This window comes from Equus quagga, chromosome 12 (genome assembly GCF_021613505.1).
Source record: "Equus quagga isolate Etosha38 chromosome 12, UCLA_HA_Equagga_1.0, whole genome shotgun sequence".
Classification (NCBI taxonomy): domain Eukaryota; kingdom Metazoa; phylum Chordata; class Mammalia; order Perissodactyla; family Equidae; genus Equus; species Equus quagga.
The window spans coordinates 16,939,703-16,955,104 of NC_060278.1; the positions used below are offsets into that span (position 1 = coordinate 16,939,703).

General features: G+C 34.3%; 1 protein-coding gene across 6 annotated transcripts in view; it reads left to right on the forward strand.

The window, feature by feature from the left end:
- Positions 1-15,402, forward strand: part of TRDMT1 (tRNA aspartic acid methyltransferase 1) — a 58,772-nt gene that overhangs the window by 39,298 nt on the left and 4,072 nt on the right. For 5 of the 6 annotated variants that reach the window (XM_046679866.1, XM_046679868.1, XM_046679869.1 and 2 more), the window contains 5 exons: positions 867-950; positions 2,259-2,602; positions 4,918-4,975; positions 6,352-6,481; positions 12,934-13,151. In XM_046679866.1, coding sequence (XP_046535822.1) covers positions 867-950; positions 2,259-2,602; positions 4,918-4,975; positions 6,352-6,481; positions 12,934-13,034 — 717 coding nt within the window. In that variant the 3' untranslated portion in view covers positions 13,035-13,151. Of the gene's footprint in view, positions 1-866; positions 951-2,258; positions 2,603-4,917; positions 4,976-6,351; positions 6,482-12,933; positions 13,152-15,402 lie in introns of those variants that run through there. The other variant, XM_046679867.1, reaches the window with a different exon arrangement.

Below are 15,402 nucleotides of genomic sequence, written 5' to 3' on the forward strand. Positions count from 1 at the left end.
TTCCTTTCCATACAGAAAATAAAGGATAGTGTTTAAAACTATGTGACATCTGGTATTTCCAAACTAGATGTGCTGTAGTTTAGTAATGCTTCAAAATAATCCAAAATAGAAAGTAAATGAACATATGATAATTTTCTAATTACTTTTCTTGGTTAAAATGCAAACATTAAATTGCCATTTAATTAAACATTAAAATGCCATTAAAATGTAAACATTACTTCTATTTCATGGGTAAGAAATTGGAGTAATTGGTTATGATAAGATATTTGGTAGATCTTTGATATTACTAGTATCACTATCTATTTTTTCTTTAGCCATTGTGTTTCTTAGTCTCTTATCATCTTTAGCTTATTATACAGTTCCTTGCCCTGAAATTAAAGGAAAACTCGTTTTGAAAATTAGATGTACAGCTGTGGACATGGGCAGTATATCTCGTCTCTTTAAGTTTATTTCATATTTATTGCCTTTTAACTTTTAAAATTTAGTGAATCCTCCTTTTTTAATAAAATGAGATAATCATAGCTAAGAATAGTTATATTTGAATTTCATTTTTTAAGATGACTATATTGTCAATAATGAAAGTGAAAATGTCTATATAACTTCTTACCCGAGAAATATAAAATGATACTGGCTCATAGACATATAATTCATCAGATTCGATCTTTATTTCATTCAAGTAAGGGTATAAAGCAGCAGTTTAAAAAGTTTAAGAATTTGCTACAGAGAAATCTTCCACAAATCAATAGGAGAATTTTTTCCAGCAGAAGCTAAGTGCATACCTGTATGAGTGTTTTGACTAGGTGCTAACAGTTGATAGAGATCTCTTCAGTTTCCTATAGTAACTGACTTCTCTGCTTTCCTCACAGCTGGGCATTCCAAATTCAAGGCTGCGGTATTTCCTTATTGCAAAGCTTCAGTCAGAGCCACTACCTTTTCAAGCCCCTGGTCAGGTACTATCGTTAGTGTTATTGTCTTCATGATTATCATTATTTATCTATTGTAAATACATCGCCGTTTGCTAATTTGTTTCAAGCACTACTCTGTGGAGGTTTATCTGTGTCCTATGGTGCCCATAATGTAGACCCTGCCCCAGGTCTGTCTCCTAGGCCCTTTTCATCTCCTGATGCCACTTTTATTGCTTTAAACAAAACAAAAACTTTTCTTTCATCATTAGAAAAAGAAATAAGTAATAGTAAACAAAATTTCCATTAGTGCTGTTACATTCCTTTTCCTCCTGTAATTTCACTTCTGACCATTGACTGTTTTGTAGCTATCATTTTTCCCCCCAATAGAAGTTTTTGATTACTTTTGATAAAATTCAATTGTGCTATCTTAAAAATGGCTTACGTGTATTTTAACACGTTGTTTGCGTGGTCTTTGAAGTCAATGCTATCTAGCCTTAATTGATTAAAATACAGTAATGATTAGTACAAACTAGAATAAAATGCTCAATTGCTTAGATAGGATCTCTGATGATGAAAACAGTTGTATATGCTTCTGTCAAAAACTGGTGTGGCTAACAGAGAGTTTTAGGGGTTCAGCAAAGCGCTCCGTAACTATCACAGGTAAGAGCTCAAAAGGCACATCCTACTAACAGGGGGTCAGTAGTGTCATTTGAAAACCCCACAGTACAATACTAATATGTCTTCCTTTCCATAGTGGGCCGTTCCGAAAACAACCTGTCAAGTGTATGAGCAAAGACTTCATCGTTAAAAATTCCTGGAACTATTTTTCTTTTGCAAAATAAGGCTTTACACGTGGTTACATGTTTGCAGGAAAAAATTTTTCCATTGGGGCTCAGGAGTAGAAATAACCTTCAAGGGGAAAAGTACTTTTTTTAAATTAGTTTTTCTTTAGATCATGGGTATGTTTCAGTTTTTCTTTTTTAATGAGGGGATATGACAAACTTTGATCCAAAACACATTTTCTGGAAATGTTAATGTTGCTTTCTAAACTTTTTTTCCAAGTATGATGCTGTGTCTATATTCAGCAAACTTCCTATTACATTGTTGAATGTTTTTATTAATAAATAGAGAAAGCAGTAACTCCATGAAATAAATCATCTGTAGCCTGATGACACTATAGCTATATGATGAATAAATTGTATAAATACAAGTAAACGACAATTTCTGTCTTTTTGCTGACAACCCCATAAAGGCTAGAGAGATTTTTTTGCAAAATCTTGACTAGATGTTATTAATTTGTCTTTTATTTTTAATAAAGCTTTTGACAATTTGTGCATTTTTACTTAATGTCAGGTACTGATGGAGTTCCCCAAAATTGAATCTGAACATCCAGAAAAACATGCAATAAATGCAGAAAATCAAATTGAAGGAAAGAAAATTGAACCAAATATTTGGTCTGATAGCAGCAGACCATGTTCTGGAAAAGCAGCCATTCTTTTTAAGCTTGAAACTGCAGAAGAAATTGACCGGAAACATCAACAGGACAGTGATCTCTCTGTGCAAATGCTAAAAGATTTTCTTGAAGATAATGTTGACGTGAATCAGTACTTTTTACCACCAAAGTCACTGTTGCGATATGCTCTTTTGTTAGACATCGTTAAGCCCACTTGCCGAAGGTCCATGTGCTTTACGAAAGGGTAGGTTTTAAAGAGACTCTATTCCTGGTATATCCAAAATAACCAGGTTTTTTATACTACTGTTTCTTTTAGTAGCTAAACAAGGAGGATTTTATAAAACGTTTCTGCTAGAATGATTTTTTTGCCCTTAATTGCATGCTTTCGTGTTTCAAAAGAATGCACGAGTGAAAATTCCTTCTGGGAGAACATTATGTGCACAACCCACAAAAGTGCTCATGAAAGACAATGCCATTTGTTTGGTGACCTTCATAGGAGCTTAGTTACCCATGATGGAAACCTGGTTGCTATAGATGCTGAATTGCTATAATTTTTTCACACCTTTCTTGTTGTGGCACATCAGACGTCAAAAATTGATATCCACTCTCATGATAAATGTATAAGAAGAAATTAAATTTTAATATCAAGAAATAAAATTGAATCATCTGGTGCATGTTAAAGCACATTTAAATTTTATTTAGCTTTTCAAATAATATATTATCATGGTTCAAAATTCAAAAGGTACTAAGATTGTAAGACTCTCTTCCACTTCTGTCTCTTGGACATCGTTTCCCTCCCTGCATGCAACCAATGATTTCAGTTTGCTGTCTAATTACACGGAGTGTTATGTGTGAAGGTGTGTTTAAATGTACATATATGTTTTTACCCCCTCCTTTTAAGTAAATGGCCTCACACTATATCCATTATTATGTGCCCTTTATTTCACTGCACAATATAAATTGGATATTATTGCATATGAGTACATGAAGAACTTTTCTATTCTCATTGTATAGGTATGTCAGTTTCTTTTATGGTCTACCTTTGGATTATTTCTTGAATGTTAATATAGTTTTCATCAATATTTTGAAGCCTAAAAGGGGAAAATTAGGCCTTTCCAGAAAATTTTGTAAAAGATCACTATTTCTTCTTTGTTAATGCCACTCAACCTTGTTTGATAAGTAGTTGCATGATTTGAAAGTTCAAGCCTTCTCTTTTTACCTGTTAGCTAGCTGTCTTGCACAAACACTATGTCCCTGATATAAGCATAGCAGACTCATTCTGATTTTATCTTACTCTGCCCTTGCACTTCCAAGAGAATGGATTTATTTCTTTCCATTACCTTAAAAGACTTCACTTAGCTGTTGTCTATTTCCAAGTCCAATAGGTTCTGTTTAGGACTCTCATAAAAAAGACATCAATTTTATAATAAAAAACAACCTTGAGGGCCCAGCCCCATGGCCAAGTGGTTAAGTTCGTGTGCTCCTCTTCAGCGGCCCAGGGTTTTGCTGGTTTGGATCCTTGGCGCGGACATGGCACCTCTCATCAGGCCATGCGGAGGTGGCATCCCACATAGCACAACCAGAGGGACCCACAACTAGAATACACAACTATGTACTGGAAGGCTTTGGGGAGAAGAAGAAGGGAAAAAAAAAAGATTGGCAACAGATGTTAGCTCAGGTGCCAATCTTTGAAAAAGATTTTTTAAAAGTCCTTGAAACTCTTTTGTAATTATAAAGACAGTATAAAAGAAGCCTTACTCTAAGAGTCTATTTTAGTGTAGATAATATAAACACACACACACACACACACATATATATATGATATATGAGGAAACAATTTGAAAAAATTTTTCCCTGGTATGACTTTCTCTAATTTATATTTTAAATTGATCTGTTAGGAAAAAAGTAATGATAATATGTTAAACAGCCAGCTTGGCAATGATCTAAGGGGACGAAATATTACTAATACCTTGCATTTCTCTAGTGTTTTATACTTTTAATACGATTTTTTATACAATGGTCTCGTATGAGGAAGATTAAAAACACACTGCTTTATAGTGAGAGGCGAGGCATGGTCCATGGACCCTGTTGGTCATGGGGCTGGGGAGTAGGGTCTTGGGTTCATGAAAAGAAATGATGTTCAGGCATGATTAAAAAATAGCAGCAGTTTACTTTCATCTACATCACATTTGGTTTAATGTGGCAAGAGTGCTAATGTTGAATAGTATTTGGATATAAAGTTGTAACAAATGCATACTTTATAGTGATGAACATTAAAAAAAGACAGTTAATACAAAGAAATAACAATAATACATAATTCAAAATGATATTTACACAACTCAAAAATTTATGCCATTGTTAGTGTCTGAGAAGTTTAAATAGAATAATCTTATGTTTTTGGCCCAGTGATTTTTCAACTGCAGAGCATATTTATGTGATATTATTCAGAATATTTCAGGAGGATGTCACTATGTAGATTGATTAATCATTCAAGAAATATTTAAGAAACTTATCATTAACAGATACATTAGATGCATAATATTTGTGTTAATTTTTCAGTTATGGAAGCTACATAGAAGGGACAGGATCTGTGTTACAGACCGCAGAGGATGTGCAGGTACTATGCATCCTTTAGAACTAAAATATTTGAAAATTACTGTAGGTAAAATTCTGTTTAGTACTTAAAATTTGAGAATGTTAAAATAATTTTACATGTTCAACTGGGAATGAATATATATATGATCCATTCATATATATACATATTCATATGTATTCCTATATATAATAATTCTTTACTATAGAATAAATCTTTTCTTTTTCTTGTTGCTAGATATGAGTTTATGTACAAATTTTTTTTGTGTGTGTGGAAGATTAGCCCTCAGCTAACTACTGCCAATCCTCCTCTTTTTGCTGAGGAAGACTGGCCCTGAGCTAACATCCATGCCCATCTTCCTCTACTTTATACATGGGACGCCTACCACAGCATGGCTTTTGCCTAGCGGTGCCATGTCCACACCCGGGATCCGAAGTGGCGAACCCCAGGCCCCCGAGAAGCAGAAAATGTGCACTTAAGTGCTGTGCCACCTGGCTGGCCCCTATATGAAATATTTTTTACTTTCTTTTTTCTTATTCTTACCTTTGTATTTCTTTTTATTCCATAAACAGTAAGTTGAAATACAGCATACAATAGTTAATGTTCTCTAAAATTATGCACAAATATCTTAGTATTGGAGACTGCCTTTGGAGCACATACTATAAAACTGCCTTTTAGAGAATGAAATCTACATTTTGGCAAGGTTCTTTATTGATACTTTAACTGTCGTTGTTGAATGCAAGCTTGGTATATTACAAGTTTTATAGTTTTGAATAATGTTGAAGTGAAACTACATTATCTTCTCTTATACTGATTTAAACTCTTACTATAAATAAAATTTGCCCATGGTAAAAATCCCATCAGAGGCAAATGAATATCTGGATTTGAGAAATTATATTTACTAAATATATTTTATCATTTTAGGAAAATATCTTGATTTGATGAAATTGATCATAAACAGTAAACATTTTAATGATCTACTTGTTAACATTGTAAAATTGACTTCATTGGTTATGTTTCTTTTTTGTATCTTTCACTATATTTCTTATGTTATATTGTCATTTATTATTTATATTCTTATGATTTTGAGGGACCAAAAATGACAGATACACTGAAAGTAGCCTGATCTGTTCAACATTAAGCTTTTTGTTTTCAAAGTTTACATTGCCATTGATGAGCCAATTATATAGTTTTTTGCACAGAAACATTTTGCCCTCTGCATTTTGCTAGCTACCACGTGTTGCAACAGACTATATGTCCGTCGTTTTTAAATTGCCCTAATTTAATACTTTCCTTAATAACAATAGATAATTTATAATAAAATAATTTAATAACAGTAGATGACCTTATCTTATCTAGTTGCACTCTACTTTATTAATTATCTTGAATTTTTTTTACAGATTGAGTATATCTACAATTCCCTTACCAATTTGTCACAAGAAGAAAAGTTAACAAAATTGTTAATGCTTAAACTTCGATATTTCACTCCTAGAGAAATAGCAAATCTCCTTGGATTTCCTCCAGACTTCGGTATGTAAGATACATCCAGACCCCAGCTTTCATATTTTAAAGGTCTCAAAATTCCTTAGGGATTTACATGCATTTTATGAATCAACCCTTGCCCAGACAGATGGATATAAGAAAGCTTCTTCCTTTCTTGACTGCCATTTTTGACATTTTCCTTCCACTTTGCTCTTTCCACTTTCATTCATAACCTGCCTCAGTCCATCCCCTTCAGACGCAGTCTCCATTACTGTAGTAATGGTCCCGAGTGGTTTTCAGGGAGAGAGAGGCCAAATCAGCAATCCTCACCTCCCCTACGGAGGGTTGTTAACAGCATCTCTTTCTCCAGCTTATTTTCTTTCTTCCAGAGGTCTTATTCTAATAACCCCACACTAAATCTTGTGAGAGAATACAGCCTAGGATGGTCTTTTTTAATGAAGAAATTAAAAGGCGGTTGAGGAATTTATTTATTTTTTGGTCTATGGGGGTGTGTTTGTATTTATTCTCCTCGAAGATAACATTCTTTTCAATTGTGTGCTTTTGTCCTTTCCTGCAAGGTGTAAGTGGAGAAAGGAGGAGGTGGAGAGGTGGTCTAGACAGGAGCTTGCCTAAGGGAAAGGAAAGGGTCACTCGGGAGCACAGATCCCAGAACTGGCAAAAGATTAGGGATCTGAAGCAGGGAATCTCAAGAACAAAATGAAGACACAGTTGAGGAGTGAGAACAACAAAATCCTAACTCCTTTGGCAGCCCAGGAAATCCAGGGACTGTTGCTGCGAAGAGATTGGACACGTTGCCTTTGCTTCTTAGAGTAGCCGGCCCCTCCTGACCCGCTTCCTGGGCACCAGTGCTCCATGTGAGGGAGCCAGCAGTTTCTTAGGCTGGGGTGAGTGTGTTCCCAGCACCTGGCTTGTGGGAAGGGGCAAAGACAGACCTCTCTAACACGCTTCCAGGGCTACACAGGAGAAAATGTGTTTTTGATAACTCTGATTGGGAGTTTGAAGGCAGAAAAGCCAAACATTGCTAAGTTCACTGTTGTGGTAAAATTAATACAGTACTATCCTTGAAGCACGTAATGGGTTAAATAGCTCATGTTTTAAAATTCTAAGTAATAGATTTGCAGATGAAGTTTTGGAACACATCCTTTTGTACATTGGGATCAAATTGCCAATATAATTTGACTACCCTCTTGGTAGTTGATTCTCTGAGTGTAGTCATGGCAACCAGGTTTATTTTGTCCTCTCTGCCTTTTTCTTGGTGATCTCATTCAGTCCCAAATATCCCGGGCTGTGTTATTTAAGAAAAACACAGACTTTCCTTGTCTTAGTTTATGTCACAAAGTGAGTGAGAACATCATAAAACAAACAAAGAGCTGAGAATTGGACTCAATTTAATTCCCGGTCTGCTTTCCTGATTATTATTATTTTTTCTTTTTTACGATGAGAAATCAAAGGTACTTTCCATACTACTAATGAGAGAAAAGAGGTTTTGTGTCTAATAACAACTATTTCCTAAGTTTTATTTGAGTGCTTGTTTTTTCAAGTAATAGCAGTCCCTTTGGTAATACTGAAACTTAGCATGGACCCCAGAGTCAGACTGACTGAGTTTGATTCCTCTCTCTGCCTTAGCCACTCTCTGCTTAGTTTATGCATATGTGAAATGGGGACAATGACAACTTCATAGAGTGGTTGTGACAGTAAAGTGAGTGAACGTAAGTAAAATGTTTACACACTCTCTGACGCATAATATAAAATTGTGTCAGCTTTTATTTTTTAAATGATAGGCATTTATTTGCTTTTCTAGCATTTACTTCATAAGTATTTTTTCTCATTATTTTAAAATTTTAGATGGGTAAAATAGGATTTTTCAAAGCTCTCTGAAAATATATGTCTGAGACATACAAGAAAGGCTTTTTAATTGCTTAACCTTCTTCTAAAATGTGTGTCATATTTGTATAGTGTCCTAAGCAGCACTGTGACAGAGCTGTCCCTCATGTGTGATTCTGGTGTTATTTACTCTGGGTCCCGAACGGGCGTTGTTTGCGCTGCTGGTCCACTGGCGATGATGGCTTTGCGTTGATCCTTCCATCTGTTTTGTCTTGGTTTCGTCTGTGATGAGTGGCATGCATTCGTGAGAGAGCAGGCTTTGGAAGAGAGAGGCACTAACGTACACTTCCTGAGTAAAAGCTGCTGTCTTGACCTCGTTAATTCTGTTTCTTTGTTCTTGAGGATTATTATTTTTAATGTACCTAAGTTTTTAAAAAGTCACTTTTTAACTTAAAACTATGTATTTTTTTCATAAGCTAGTTGAGATTTTAGGATCTATATCTATATATAAAATACACACACATATATAAAATTTTTACAGATCTGACTTGTTTGTTTTCAGACCTTTCTTCCCCTCTGATGTAGTCTACAGAAGATCATCCCTGGGGTGTTCTAAACTGTTTATAGATATATTTGTACCTCTGGCTACTTTGAGCTAAATAGTTTTTGAGATGACTATAGTGCTTGCCTAAGACATGTTCTATTTATAATAGCAATTTTATGATGATTCTCAACTGCAAATATAGTTTTATTATGCTAATCACTGTTATGTTATTGCAGTAAGTGTAATATCAAGTGTTGATGAAGCAACTTTATCATAGTCAGCTCTACCTTGTGGTCCTCACAAGTACATGAAATTTTGCTATGTGTAATGCTCTTTAATTATTTCCTTCATTTTATTATCTAATTTGCTTTTTCTTTAGTTAATTGCTATGCCAAAGGAAACTGAATGTGGAATTCTAATGTTGTAACTAACATTAGTACACTCTTATGCATGGACAGTCTTTTATGTTGAGGTTTGCAAGGCTTTGTTCCAGCAAATGTAGTATCTGTGGGCTATTTTGTTTTGAAACAGCAAATAGAAGCCCAACATGAGAAAGTCAATTTGTGGAAGCAGAATATAAAAAACAACTGTGAGAGACTTGTATCCAGAAAATATAAAGAACTTTTACAATTCAACAATAAAAAGAATAATAATCCAATTTAAAAATGGGCAAAAGATTTGAATAGACGTTTCTCTGAAGAATACAGACAATATCCAAAGAGCACATGAAAACATGTTCAGCCTCATGTGTTATTAGTGAATCACAAATCAAAACCACGGTAAGATACCACTGCACCAAAAGAGAACAAATAACAGTGTTGACAAAGATGTGGAGAAATCAGATGCCTTGTACACTGCTGGTGGGAATATAAAATGGTGCAGCTGCTCTGGAAAACAGTCTGGTAATTCCTCAAATGTTAGACATAGAGTTACTATATGACACAGCAGTTTCTCTGCTGGGTATATCTCCAAGAGAATCAAACACATACATCCACCCAAAAACTTATACGTAATGTTTGTGAGAGCATTGTTCATAATAACCAACAAGTAGCAACAACCCGCACATCTGTCAGTGAATGAATGGGTAAACAAAATGTGCTATATCCATACAAGAGAATATTATTCAGCCATGAAGACGAATGAAGTATTGGCACATGCTATAACATGAATGAACCTTGAAAACATTATCCTAAGTGGAAGAAGCCAGAAATAAAAGACAGCATACTGAGTGGTTCCATCTATATGAAATGTTCAGAATAGGCAAATCTATAGAAACAAAAAGTAGGTTAGTGTTTGAGGGATAGAGAGGGGAAATGAAGAGTGACTACTAACAGATACCAGCTTGCTTTTTTTTTTTATTGAGGCGTAATTGACATACAACATTAGTTTTAGGTGTACAACATAATGATTCCATATTTGTATACATTGTGAAATGATCACTGCAGTAAGTCTGGTTAACATCTGTCATGTTATAATTTTTTTTTCCTTTTTTTCTTGTGATGAGGACTTTTAAGATCTAAACTCTTAGCTACTTTCAAGTATGCACTACAATATTATTAACTATAGTCACCATGCTGTACATTACATCCCATGACTTATTTATTTTATGGCTGGAGGTTTGTACCTTTTGACCTCCCTTCACCCGTTTTGTCTACCCCCACCCATCCTCTGGCAACCACCAATCTGTTCTCAGTGTCTATGAGCTTGGGTTTTTTATTTGTTTGTTTGCTTTGTTTTTTAGATTCCACATATAAGTGAGTTCATATGGTATTTGTCTTCCTCTGTCTGACTTACTTCACTTAGCTTAATGCCCTCAAGGTTCATCCATGTTGTTGCAAATGGCAAGATTTCATTCTTTTTTATGGCCAAATAGTGTTCCATTGTGTGTGTGTGTATGTATATATATATATATGTAGATACCATATTTTCTTTATTCACCCATCGATGGACACTTAGGTTGTTTCCATATCTTGGCTATTGTAAATAATACTGCAGTGAACATGGGGATGCATATATCTTTTCAAATTATTATTTTTATTTTCATCAGATAATTACCCAGAAGTGGAATTGCTGGATTATATGGTAGTTCTATTTTTAATATTTTGAGGAACCTCTATACTGTTTTCCATAAGTAGCTGAATCAGTTTACATTCTCACCAACAGTGCACAAGGGTTCCCTTGTCTCCACATCCTTGCCAACACTTATTTCTTATCTTTTTGATAATAGCTGTTCTAACAGGCAGGGGGTGATAGCTATCGTGGTTTTGATTGCATTCCCTGATGATTAGTGATGTTGAGCATCTTGTCATGTGCCTCTTGGCCATCTCTATGTCTTCTTTGGAAAAATGGCTATTCAGATCCTTTACCCATTTTTTAATCAAACTGTTTGTTTTTTACTATTGAGTTGTATGAGTTCTTTATATGTTTTGTCTAATTAACCCTTTATCAGAGATATAAGATTTGCAAATATTTTCTCCCATTAAGTAGGTTGTCTTTTCATTTTGTTGATGATTTCCTTTGCTGTGCAGAAGCTTTTTAGTTTGATGTAGTCCCACTTGTTGATTTTTGCTTTTGTTGTCTTCTCTTTTGGTGTTATATCCAAAAAATCTTTGCCAAGACTGATGTCAAGGAGCTTACCGCCTATATTTTCTTCTAGGAGTTTTATGGTTTCAGGTCTTACATTCAAGTTTTTAATCCATTTTGAGTTAATTTTTGTGTCCAGTTTCATTCTTTTGCGTGTGGCTGTCCAGTTTTCCCCGCACCATTTGTTGAGGAGACTATCCTTTCCCCATTGTATATTCTTGGCTCCTTTGTCACAAATTAATTGACCGTATATGTATGGATTTATTTCTGGGCTTTGTTCTGTTCTGTTGATCTATGACTCTTTTTATCCCAATACTATACTGTTTTGATTACTATAGCTTTGTAATATAATTTGAAATCAGGGAGCATGACACCTCCAGCTTTGTTCTTCTTTGTCAAGATTGCTTTCATGATTCAGGATCTTTTTTGGTTCTATATAAATTTTAGGATATGAGTTCTATTTCTGTGAAAAATATCATTGGAATTTTGATAGGTATTGTATTGAATCTGCAGATTACTTTGGATAGTATTGACATTTTAACAATATTGATTCTTCCAATCCATGAGCATGGAATATCTTTCCACTTATTTGTATCTTCTTCAATTTCTTTCATCAGTGTCTTGTAGTTTTTGATTTACAGGTCTTTTACCTCCTTGGTTAAATTTATTCCTAGATATTTTATTCCTTTTGTTGCAATTGTAAATAGGACTATTTTTTAAATTTCTCTTCTTGATAGTTCATTGTTAGTGTATAGAAACACAATAGATTTTTGTATATTGATTTTGTATCTTGCAACTTTATTGAATTCATTTGTAAGTTCTAACATTTTTTTGGTGGAATCTTTAGAGTTTTCTATATAATATCATATCACCTGCAAATAGTAATAGTTTTACTTCTTCCTTTCCAATTTGGGTGCCTTTTATTTCTTTCTCTTGCCTAATTGCTCTGGCTAGGACTTCCAATAGTATGTTGAATAGAAGTAGTGAGAGTGGGCATCCTTGTCTTATTCCTGTTCTTATTCACCATTGAATATGATGCTAGCTGTGGGCTGGCTTTTTATTTTGAGATGATGAAAATGTTCTGGAATTAGTGGAAAAGTGTGCAAAACTCTGTGACTATACTAAAAACCACTGAATTGTTCACTTTAAAAGAGTGAATTTTATAGTATGTGCTATCTCCATAAAGCTATTATTATATAAAACAACTGAGAAATAATGGTAGCCACTGCTTTTCCTAAAGTGCACTAATACACAGATTTCTATGAGTTCTGTGAATGTCACGTGTGTACATGTCTGTGCACTGAGCATAATATAATATGTATTGTGGTATGATAACATATTGTGTAAGCAAAGTAGTGTTATATAATATTTTTGGCTCCAAATTCTCATTTGTTAATTGACTTCATGGAGACCTTAGGGACTTATTTGTGTAAATGACCACTGTGCTCTTCTAAAGGATGCGTCCTTTTATCTCTGGAAGTTATTATTACAAATTATTGTGTTATAAATTGTTGTCTCTCTTTTCTAGGATTTCCTGAGAAGATAACAGTGAAACAGCGTTATCGTCTACTTGGAAATAGTCTCAACGTGCATGTAGTAGCTAAACTAATCAAAATCCTATATGAATAGTTTAAAAATAACTCTGGGGGCCAGCCTGGTGGCGCAGCAGTTAAGTTTGCACATTCCGCATCTTGGCGGGCAGCCCAGGGTTCACTGGTTTGAATCCTGGGTGCGGACAAGGCACCACTTGGCAACAGCCATGCTGTGGTAGGCATCCCACACATAAACTAGAGGAAGATGGGCATGGATGTTAGCTCAGGGCCAGTCTTCCTCAGCAAAAAGAGGAGGATTGGCAGTAGTTAGCTCAGGGCTAATCTTCCTCAAAAAAAAAATAAATAAATAAACTCTGAAAGATTCTCACAGTATTCCTTCATATCCATGTAGTAATTCTGAAATTCTATCTTGAACTAATTTTGACAAAATTCAACTAAATTTCTTAATCTGTCTTTAATAAGAAATTTGGATTTATCACAAAAATGCCAATTTGTTTCCTTAAATTTATATTACTGTGTTTTGTAAAGTTAAAATTATTGTTATGATTTAGGAGAATATATTTTCATATGAAATTATTAAATATATATGTAAAATATTCTCTTTATAATATTATGGTATAGACAAATTTAGGAACATTAGAATTTTAACGTCTACATGAAGATTTTATAAAAGTGTCATAACTGGCATTGTTTAATGAACCTGATAAACTGTACATTTTTATATGTTAATTAAAGTTGCTTTATGAATGCTATCATTTTACTTTTTTGTTAGGTGATTATTCTTATTTCTGAAAGGATGATTCTAATTCTATCCTGTTTCAAATATTGAAGGTTTTACTTCCAGTCCTTTGAATATTCCTTCATTTATCTAAACAAATGCATGTGATATTTTAAACCAAATTATCAACATCATTAGCTTTATATAACAGTCTGAAGAAAATGTCAGAAAAAATAATCCTAAATTCTTGATGACCTCTCCATGAGAAAGCCACAGAAAATATAGGTGCCCACTATTTCATTGTCTAGAATTCTGCCTCCATCATTGTCCCTTCTTCATTTGTACATACTTCCCTTTAGTTTGCTCTCATCAGAGCTTGCTTCTGTCTTCCTTCTGAGCTTCTGGTTCTAAGTTGAATTTGCCATCACATTCTAAGGAACGTAGTATGGTGTTAAGATTTTAAGGAGGGAACTCTGCCCTCTGCCCTCATTCCATATGAGTATTCTGTGAATTAACTTTTATAACTTTTAACTTTCTCTGTCTCTCCCTCTCAGTAGATTTCTTGGAATTAGGGTTTCTAATCAGACTAAGTCTTGCATCATATCCTGTGGTTTTGATTTCAGTGATAAAAGCAAATGACAAATAGAAATGAAAAGAAATAAGACCAGAAATTGTATCACAAAATTTTAATTCATATTTTTATTCTTAAAAAGCAATCATTCCAACGTGGGGAAATTGGAACCCTGTGCATTACTGGTGGGAATGTAAAATGGGGCAGCCACTGTAGAAGATGGATGATGATTCCTTAAAGAAAGAATTATACATGGAATTACCATATGGTCCAGCAATTCTACTTCTGGGTATATACCCAAAAGAACTGAAAGTAGGGACTCAAACAAGATATTTGTACATATGAACATTTGTACATTCTCATAGAAAAATTATTCACAATATGCAAAAACTGGAAACAACCAAAATGTCCATCAGTGGATGAATGGATAAAGAAAATATGGTGTATACATACAGTAGAATACTAGTCAGCCATAAAAAGAAAGGAAATTCTGACACATGCTACAAGATGGATGAACCTTGAAGACATTATGCTCAGTGAAATAAGGCAGACACAAAAGGACAAATTTTGTATAATTCCACTCATATGAGGTACGTAAAAGAATCAAGTTCATAGAGACAGAAAGTAGACTAGTGGTTCCCTGGGCTCGGGGGACCTGGGGACTGGGAGGTAGTGTTTAATGGGTATGGAGTTTCTGTTTAGGGTGGTGAAAAGTTCTGGAGATGGGTAATGGGGATGGTTGCACAACAATGTAAATGTACTTAATGCCACTGAATGTATACTTCAAAATTGTTAAAATGGCAAATTTAGTGTTATGTACATTTTACCACAAATTTAAAAAAAAAATCATTCTCCACCACGATCTTTTCAGAAAAACTCATAGATAAATATGGATATAGGGAAGCTGTAGGCCAATACATGTATGTATCAACTATCACTATCTACATTTTGTTATGTGTTTAAAGACAAACCTTATTACAAGTCTCATAAATTTTAGTATATACAACAATCTGGAATGACTTCGGCACACTTTCACTAGGTTTTCTCCACTGCTGAAAGATTCTCACCAATAAAAAGGTTCATAGTTTTACTGTGATTATGCTGTAATTATGGTGTCCTCTGCCCATAGAGCAATGGAACACAAAATAAGTGTCG